This window comes from Manacus vitellinus, unplaced genomic scaffold, assembly GCF_001715985.3.
Source record: "Manacus vitellinus isolate BGI_N305 unplaced genomic scaffold, ASM171598v3 scaffold_31_pilon, whole genome shotgun sequence".
Lineage (NCBI taxonomy): Eukaryota > Metazoa > Chordata > Aves > Passeriformes > Pipridae > Manacus > Manacus vitellinus.
Window position 1 is genome coordinate 556,880 of NW_021940379.1, and position 10,102 is coordinate 566,981.

Sequence of the window (10,102 nt, forward strand, 5' to 3'; positions counted from 1 at the left end):
GAGGTCGCGACGACGTCCTTTCCTGCCCGCCTGGTGGTCCCGGGCTCGAGGCGGCTCCTGCAAACACGCAGGGAGTGTTTTTGTGCGGAGTTTGCGGGTGTTTGAGGCGCTCTCTGTGCTTGCTGAGCTGGGAGCTCGGAAACTGTATGGAAGCATGAGGTGAGAGAAAGAGGAGCAGCACATCTCTCTATGAAAGTGGTCTGATAGGTAGATCTGTGGAATGGAGGCATTTGCAGGGAGAAGAGAGTGTGACTCAGTGTGTGTCAGTGGGAAATGAAAAATCCGGTGGCAGCAGGGCATAATCGGGGCTGCAGAGCCAGAGCTTGGAGGGTGGCCGTCTCGCCTGCCTGCGGTGTGCTGTCCCAGCTCCCCGGCAAGCGTGGACTTCTCTGACCATTTAGGTTCTTGTTCAGCCAGGGAGTCTGGAAAGCCTGAAACTTCACTAGTGTGATTTTTCACTTAAAATTTCTCTACGCGCTTTTGTCCTCATTTCATTTGTTTTAGTGACTTCAAGTACCACGGTTCTCCTCTGGTAAACAGTGGCCATTCTTTGCAAGATCTGAAGTGGCAGATGATCACGGTGTCACAGCCATCAGATGCGTGTCCACTCTGGATACATTTTGTGTATTCTAATTGCTGATCCTTCTTAGTATGTAGAACTTGCTCCAGTTCTTCTTGCCATGGACACATACTTGCTCATCAAGTTTTTGTAGATGCACTTTATCCGATTTGGAAAATACTTACATAGACTTTTTTGGGGAATATAAAGCCTTCTACCAGGAAGAGAACTCTTCTGAGTTTACCTTTACCTTCTGGTAAACTCAGAAGTTACCTGAAGTGAGTAAAACATGAAACTACTTTTAGATAACTATTTAGAGAGCTGCCTAGACTGGGATATATCTGGACCATGTCAAACAGTCTGTTCCCAGTACCATTAGGATATGTTTGATGCACACAGTACATATTCCCTTCCACTGCTTAAGTTGAAGAATGTTTGCTTGTAAGGTTTCTGTGCAGAACTGTGGACAGAACACTCCATGTGTGACCATGTCCCTCACAGCAGGCTGCATGACAGCAAGTGGAGGATATATCCCAGTGTGAATGTTTGGTCACAAAGGGGGACAGAGATGCCTGAGCACAAGCAGCTGGGGCAGGGGAGGAAGGAAGAATATATAATGCCTCTGAATGAAGGTGTAGCAAGGGAGAATGGATCTAGAAAGCACTGCCAGGTTCTTTCTGCTAAAGAACCTGAAAACAATGCAAATCTGCATTTCAGCAACAACCTGTAATTTGTATGGCACGTACAAAATCTGCAGAGTTCTTAATCTGTGCAAACTACATCAGGATCTTCTTCTTGACCCTTAATCCCACAGAACTGAAATGGGATCAGCTGTGTCAGGTTTTACTTGAAGCTAGCAGAATTCTGAAATTACTATTGCTTTTGTAAGGCAGTTTGTCATATGGTGTGTTTTTAATACCTATCCTTTTTCTTAAAATGCATGTCTTAATAAGTTTATTGTAAAGTGCAGTCGAAATACTGACTGTGCCACCATCATTTGATAAGAGGAAAGAAACTTTTTGAATTGCTTTATGTAAAATGACTCCAACTGTCAGAAATTAGAGTGGGTTAACAATTGTTTTTGCACATAGTACTGCACTACTTTTCACAGACTGTTTTTGCTTTGCTGTGTGATGTCTAAGTTTCTCTTAATTCAAACACCTGACATTTCTGCATTCAGACACTGACATTTGTTCATTCAAACTTCAGCCATACCACATCTTTTGAGTGAATCAGAAATGAGAGGTGAGTGAATAGATTGCCTAACATTAAAGGGCTGAATTTGGTGAGTTTTCTATTACAAGGACAAAGAGATGGAAATGCCTTTGGCAGTTGTTAGTTTTGGTGAACAAATGTTGTATCGTCAGTGCAATAAGTTATAATTTCTAGTTTCTGTATTTATAGCATGCATTTAATTTTCCTATCAGAAATGTATTGTCAATCTCTTTTTCTTTTCTCTGTTTTCTTTCCATTTAGCAATACTGGGTTACAATGTCTTTGGTTTTCTTCCCAGCTGAGTCTTTCCTTTGAGCTGTTATTTCAGCCTTCTCTAACAAACCTTGTCTCTTGTCACCTTATTCTGCCTATGTCTTGCTGATCCAGAGAAGCAGTTCTAGTTGATATGCCATGAGCAAGTGTCATGGAAATACTTGAAAAAGCAATTCTTTTGTTTCTTCTTGTTTCTAACCAGGCAGATAGAAGATGAAATAGTCAGACACTTGAGCATATCATGCTTGTACATGCATAGAGCATAACTCAAAATCCAGAGCTATGTGAATGGATTTAAGCAGGATGGAGCCAAAGAAGTGGGAGGGAGGCAGGGATTACATGCTGCCAGCTGCAAAATTTTCATTCTTTGTCATATCACACCGTAAAGGTTGTACAACTGACCACTCTCTCCATCCACACAGTGGCTGTGGCCCATCCTGATAAAATTACCAAGGGGATTCAATCTGCCACACTTAACAATGGAACAACAGTGTTAAATCTTCACAAAGAAAGAAAACAAACGGGTATATTAAGGAACAGAAATTCTTATGGGGCCACATCATGCATTCTTACTTCCAGTGATAAAGAATTACGAGACAAGCAAGTGTGTTTGCATCTTGTGGCTGAGGACCAGCCAGCAGCTGCAAAGCTCTAGCTAATGTAGCATGTTTGTGTTGTGGAAATAGAAAGAAAAGATGTACAAAATGCATCCTTTGAAGCATTTAGAAATAATGGTGACTGCCTCTCGTGCGCTTATCCGAACTTGCTTGCTTCCAACATATTCCAGAAAGGGTCTGGCCAGTCAGATAGTGTTTAATGTTATTTAAAAAAAAAAAAAAAGTGATTAGATTGAAGATTAGCAATCAAAGTTTCACAAGGATAGCAAATTCATGTATATAACAGCTCACACACTGCCAGGGAACACAAGTATGGAGCTTCACATGTCTGTACATTTCCAGGAATGTACATTCTTACAAGACAGACTTAAGTCAAGGTTTGGTCAAATGTCAGGTGGCATAATTCAAATATTCACTGTGGCTACTCTCTGTCTTGGACCAACACTAAATAAGTCTCTCATTCTGACCAGCAAAAATTATTGCATTTGAGGACTTTCAAGAAATGTATGTCTGCATGTGTGAATATGTAGAATGAGCAAGATACAATTTTTAAAATACATGTGGAGTGCCCCTATATTGTAAAGGAGAAGTGATCAGCTAACCAAGTGCCCTCATAGCATCACATTGGAATTTAACTGTCTGATTTACCAAATGGGGAGTTGTCCAAATTGTTTTCTAGAAATTTTGAAAATAACAATTTTAAACAAAGACAATTCTTTCCTGAGGTTTTTTTCTTTAGCTTATACCAACTGTTGTGTTTTGGGTTTTTTTTAATGTTACAGTATAGGTACACAAGTCTGATGGTTTCAGTGAGGGCTTGTGTTATGTTAGTATAAATTGGAATAGAAAAGTATTGAAATGTAAAAATACTACACTATTTTTTCACTTAGGTAGGTCTAAACCTGCCTTATACTTCCCAGAAGCGTTTATTTTGCATCATAGCATAATATGGAATATTTTTTTCCCCTGACCAATCATATGATAGTATGCAAATGAACTTTTGGTTCAATCGATAAAACTGCGTCTTCAAAGAAAACCATTGCAATGCTAAAAATATTTTTAATAATGACCACAGAAGCCATATTTGCGTCTTTCATCTCCTGAAGCTTCTTCTGGTTTTAATCAGTGTTCCCACATGAAGAACTGTGGCAACCTATGATAATAGAATCCCTATTTGCATCTCCAGGGAAACAGAAATGTTCTCATCTGAAGAAGGTAGTGTGGTGTTCTGCCCCTTCCATCCTGGGCCCCTGCCTCTGTTACTGCCGGGGTATCTTGGCATCAGTTAAGTGGTTTCTGTCCTTTCCTCTGTGCGTTACTTTCTCATTGAAGTGTTTCTGCTGTCTAATTATACCCTTTCAATCAAATTAGAGACTGCAGCATCTGGTTAGTGCCTGTAACTGTTGCCATCTGCACCTAGATACAGTGCTTTCATTTAAGGAGGAGTGCTCAAATTGCAGTCTCCAGCAAGAACTAGAAGAACAGTTTAGGTTGAATGGGAATGACTTAAAACTACTCTTACAACACTGTGCAACCACATGCATCAAGCAGCTGACACCGAGTCATTATTGGACTTGGCACATTTGGTTTCATATCCTTATATTGTGCTTGAGCATTTTTCTGACTGTTCTAAAAGGCTGTAAGAAAAATGAGAGAATGGAGCAGGCAGTTAGTTACAGCATGTAAATTCAATGAACCTTTACTTTTTGGTCCAACCTTGCAGAGCATTTAATGTTCTGGCTATCACACCACTCTAATGAAACCCAAGATTTAAATAGCAGCCACTTTCATTTATCTTTTATTACTCTGCAGATTTTTAAAAGAAAACCTTGCTTTTGGACAGTAGCTGGTAGGATAATTTCTGGCTTGGGCAGGCTAGTTTCTGGTTGATAATTGTCAATCTGTCTGGCCACTAGTCAGCACTCCATGTAGCTTCCAGAATGTAAAGCAAACAAACAAAGCAAGTTAAGGTGTTTTTTTTTCTCTCCAGTGGAATAGGAACAAATTTGTCATTTTGAGTGTTCAGTCTCAAAAGCTATGTTCAGGCCTCAAACTTGCAAAGTACTCTAAGAAATCATTTAAACCATCCTGGAATCTCCATCTCTTCAGTCTGCAATTTGTAATGTCACTAAATATATGTCTTTGAGAATGCAGACTTTGAAGAATGCTTAGAAGATTTGTAAGTTTTCCCACTTGTCAGCCACAAAAGGAGGAGTGTTTGAGAAGTAGATAGCTGTTTGCTTTGCGTTTCATCTCATTTGCACAGATAAAATGTTTGTATTATTTCTGTCTGTGATAGTGTAGCACAAAATGAGAATTTCCCAGGTAACTGGGCCTCTTGCCATTAAGGACTTCAGAGATTAAAGCCAATATTTGGAAGTCCATCGTGGAAAATCACTGGAAGCCAATGCAGACTCTGAAATGTCAGTGATTTATCATCAGTGCCTCATTCAGTAGAAAAGTCTGCACTACCTTAATTTTTCAAACGATTCTAAAGTGGCGCCCATGTGGAGTGCAGGCAGCCATACAGTCCCAAAGTAACAAAGGCAAATGATCATTGTAAGGTCCTTACATTGAAGAAGAAACCGACACAGATGGAAAAAATTTCTACGACAGCTGCTGTTTGATCTTCCAAATGTTGATCTGGCTCTAATAAACCTAATTGTGAACCTGTATCCCACACCGAGCATTCACTCATAGTGGACAATATCCCTAGTCTTGATTTCTGCTTTTTCTTTCTAGCAGTTGCTACTTAATACATACTTACCTAATCTCAGCATTCATTTAAAAAAATTACTTTTCTATCAGCCATGGCACCTGATATGTTGAAAACAAAACAGCCCTGACAACAAACTTCTGTCCAGGTTTTCTTACCAAGGCTCATTATCCTGAACAGCACCTGTTTGAACCTTCCAGTTTTTCATGACTAGAACCACTGCAAAGGTTCTCTGATTAATCTCTGATTAATTCTGTTTACAGACATTCTCACGAAACAGTAGAAACAGCAGGGTCATTAGGCAGTTAATAGAGTGAAATCATCACAGACACTGATTCTAATCACAGATTTGACATAAGCCTCTACTTCAGACTATGTCTGAAATGCAGCTGAGTAAGGTCTTAGAAATATGAGGAGGTCAGGCACTTCAAGATTTGAGTGGTCACAGCTTTCTCTGTGTCTTGTCTGAAACACTGGGGTTTAATATAGATTTATGGCTGACAGGATAGTTTGAGCCTTGGGTGTGTGAACAGAAACCATGTGGCAAATCTATCAAGAACAGTGGCACTGATGCCTTCTAGGAAGCTGTGAGCTTTAGTGTCCACCAAGTGTCTGTTCTTCCACTGGGAGAGGACTTGGATACAGTGCAAGTTCTGTCACAGTTTATCATAGTCTTGGAAAACTTTAAGGAATAAGGCTTGCTGAAATTTATGGAACTTGAGTCACAGTTCTGACGTTGGGTTCCAAGTGAAGGGCTTCATAGCCTAAAGTATTGTGGGCATATCAGTCAACATAAGGCAGCTGGATCCAGTGGGTGCCACAACAGTAGAGAGGTGGTTGTTGCTGGTTGGTTTACTCTTTACCCCCTCCTTTCTTCATAATCTACCAAAGAGAAACCAGGTAATTAGAGGAAGCCCAAGAGTTTTACCAATAGTGCTCAGTCCAGTCTTTTCTGACTGTTTGATTCAGATGACCTCTTCTGACTTAGTTTTGTGCAGACAGATCTGGCTGACCTTTTTTAAGCTCATCTTTTCACAGAACTATTGCACCAGTGGTGCGAGATGAAAAGTAGGGTGGGGGTTCTAACCTCCTGTTCTCCAGAATCTCTTAGAACTTTTTAAAGTGGTGCCCATGGATTTGAAATAGAGAGGACTGGTCTGTCTGAAGGTGAAACATTTACTTTGCACCTTCAACACACTGGGAATATTAATTTCATGGTGAGATTGCTAAGGTAGTGTCTTGGCTGTCATGCAGCAAAATAAGATGAAATCACTGCATGTGACAAATAGAAGAATTCAGCTGTTTACTGCCAAGATACTTAATGTGCTGAGATCTTTAACTATGCTACTAGGAATTTTATAGGTAACTGTACAAAATGTATCTCAGCAGATCTCAAAGCTGCCTGTTCAAGGTAAAAGAAGGTAGGATTGTGTCCTGGTTTCAGCTGGTATAGAGTTAATTTCCTTCTTAGTAGCTGGTACAGTCCTGTGTTTTGTATTGAATATGAAAATAATGTTGATAACAATGTTTTAGTTGTTGCCAAGTTGTGCTTACTCTGAATCAAGGACTTTTTAGTTTCCCATGCTCAGCCAGTGAGCAGGTGCACAAAAAGCCAGGAGGGAGCATAGAAAGGACAACTGACCTGATTTTTTAAGTGCCAATATTTATTTGAAAAGACTGAACTCCAGTGCTCTGGCAAAATCATTATTAATCCTTAACAAAATGAACATTTCCTAGCAAATTCCCTGTTACACAAAAGTCGATGTACTTCATTTGGTAACAGCTACTAAATTCCATAACTAAAAGTTTTCATTTCAGCGTTTTGGGGATAATCAGTGATTTTGCATGGTATGTCACTGCCTCCCCATTCCACATCTAGATGGTAACTGAGCCAGGGGAGCTTCACTACAGCTCAGCTGGCACATTTTTCCCAAATCTCTTGATATTGCCAAAGAACACAGGAGGCATTGATACAGCTACCTGTTGTCCTGGGAACAAAAAGCTACAGCTAAGAGGAATGAAGAGAGATCTGACTCTTCCTTTTGTTCCTGGTGCAATGAAGTTTGAAGAAAATCAGTTAAAAAAAGCTGACATGAAAATGTAAGTCAGTCGCTACTGCAAGTTAAAGCATGGGCCAGTCCTAGCAGATCCTAAAATGGACTGGTGTCAACTTCAGTTTAGTTTGTGTGCCAGATCTCATTCAGGTATTGTAACATTCCTTGCATTTCTGAGTAGATGTTAGTATATATTGCTTCTCATTTAGAAGTGAGAAGCAAAAAAAAAAAGTAATAGTACAAAGCTGACGTAGACATCTTTTCTGGACGTGTTTATCACTTCTCTCAACTGCTTCTTTATTCTGTACATTATTTTGTTGATCTAGTTTGATTATGTTTTCCTCTCTTTTCTGCTAAATTCATCAGCTTATATTTTTCAGCTATAACATACAAAAGCTTTTATATTAACTGCCAAGCAAGAGAGGTATTGGAGAAAGTTGCAACACTGGTGACTTTACAGTGGGTTTTTTTATATGTTTACACAAATACCTGTGGTGGCTTGAATACTGGAAACTCAGATTTGCATTTTCAAGTAAATGTATGCAGCCCACCTGCATGACTGAGGCAGTCAGGTAAATTACAGTAAGGAGGAGTATTGACCTGAAGCTTGTTTTTGTTAAATTATATAGCTTTCTGTCCAAAGATGATAGCAGATGCATTAATGGCTGTGCAGACACCTCTTCTGTGTGCCTTCAGCAACAAAATTTCATTTAATTGAAATCCTAACTTGCCTAGGCATGAAAATGCACAGTGAAGGCACAAAAACATCGTCTTTCATCTGCTGTGTAATAGAACTGTGAAATAATTATTATAATTGCACCATTCTGATATCTGTGGGCCCAGACTAAACTAATTTCAAAGGCATGGTTTTAATAATACATTTTTCCATCTCCCACAGTATTTCTAAATAAAAAAAAAGGTGAACTGTTAATATCAGTATTAAGCTGTGGGTTGGTTTTTTCCCTCTTCCAACTGCAGCCACACAGGTCTTTCTAACCTTGTTTTTTAAGTTCTGTCTCATGAAGGACATCTGAGATCAGCACATACTTCACTTCAGAGCATTCTCCCGTTCCCTCAGGGCAGTAGAACGTCTCTGCAGCTGTAATATGCTTTCTACAGAGAATACTATCAGATCAAACAGGAGGTTTCACAGCCTGCAGTTGGTAGGAAGTATTTGTGACTTTCCCCACTAAAGCTATTCTGTACAAAGAAGTGTTTACAGCAGTGTAACACAGTAGTTTTAATTCTGTCATGGACTGTTATATTTTAATCCTATTCTGAAATAAATGCAAGCATGACAAATGTTAGCAAGTATTAGTTACAGACAGGATGGACTTACTTATGGTACATTAATTATAACAATTATTTCTGGGAGATGATCACAGAGTCACAGAACGGTTGAGGTTGGAAGTGACCTCTGGAGGTCATCTCATCCAGCTGCTCTGCTCAAGCACAGTCACCTAAAGCAGGTTGTCCAGGACCATGTACAGGTGGCTTTTGAGTATTCCCAAGGATGGAGATTCTACAGCCTCTCTGGGCAACTTGTTCCCGTGCTCATCACCCTCACAGTGCATAATGTAATCAAAAATGTTTAGCAATTTTGGCAAAAGGTAAAATTGTTCATGCATATGAATATTTATTTGGTCAGAAGATGTCTAGTGGAAGGTGTCCATGGCAGGGCAGGTTGGAACTAGATGACCTTTAAGGTCCCTTTCAACCCAAACTGTTCTGTGATTCTGTGATTAGCAAGACAGCAAAGCCAGGCAGCATGAGATGTGTAGTTCAGCTGAGAAATGGGTAGTCTATTTAGTGGCTAAAGAAATCATTCTCTGGTTTGGTTTCTAACTTGCTGAGTACTAGGAAGCCAGGAAAACAAACATAAGTGGGAGAAAATATGAGCAAGGCAGAAGAATACTGACCCATAATTTTTAATCTGGAAGCATAAATGCTCTAGTGGCAAATCACAGTATCATGGTTATACTCTACCAAAGGAGGTGCCTTTCTAAGGCAATTCAGACCAGAGGAAAATAATGCCCAAGAATTTTTCAAAATCAGAATATAAATGTTTGTAAGGTCCATGCCTACAAAGTCTTTCACTTTATAAAGTACAGATATTTAAAGATTCATCTGAAGTGACATGAGATTTTGGGTAATATGCTAATAAGTGGCAGATTGATAATGTCATATAATTTCATTTTTGGAAAATTAACAAGTTACAGAGTCATTCTAATGAGTAAAACAGGGAAACAGTAAAAAATGTAGTCTGCTTATTGAGAAAATGCATGTTCATTGTGTAAATCACTGGTTTTATACATTGTTTATTAAAGTAATGACATCATAATCTCTCCAATAGAGGCTTGACTCTGAGAGAAAGTTAAAATCCCAGCCAGCATGTTTAGTTGCTTAAACAATGCAGGAAACATATTAGTAAAAGCAAACATGTTCTGTTGGAGATGGGGTGGAGAGTGAGGGAAGAACAACCAAACACTAAACCTGTATACATTCTTTCTCTTTTTCCATTTCTCTTTCTTCCCAGAATGTTATACAGCAAATGGGGCTGACTATCGTGGCACTCAGAACCAGACTTCCCAATATGCAGGGAAACCTTGTCTTTTTTGGAATGAGACCTTTGAGCATCCTTATAATACTGTGAAATATCCCAATGGGG

At 39.4% G+C, this 10,102-nt stretch overlaps 1 protein-coding gene across 1 annotated transcript in view; it reads left to right on the top strand.

Annotated features, from left to right (window-relative positions):
- SUSD2 (sushi domain containing 2) overlaps positions 1-10,101 on the top strand; it is a 30,582-nt gene extending 20,481 nt beyond the window's left edge. The window contains exon 15 of the mRNA XM_018076294.2: positions 9,971-10,101. Within this exon, the coding sequence (XP_017931783.2) occupies positions 9,971-9,995 (25 nt within the window). The 3' untranslated portion in view covers positions 9,996-10,101. The remainder of the gene's footprint in view (positions 1-9,970) is intronic.
- The last annotated feature ends 1 nt before the right edge of the window (position 10,102 follows it).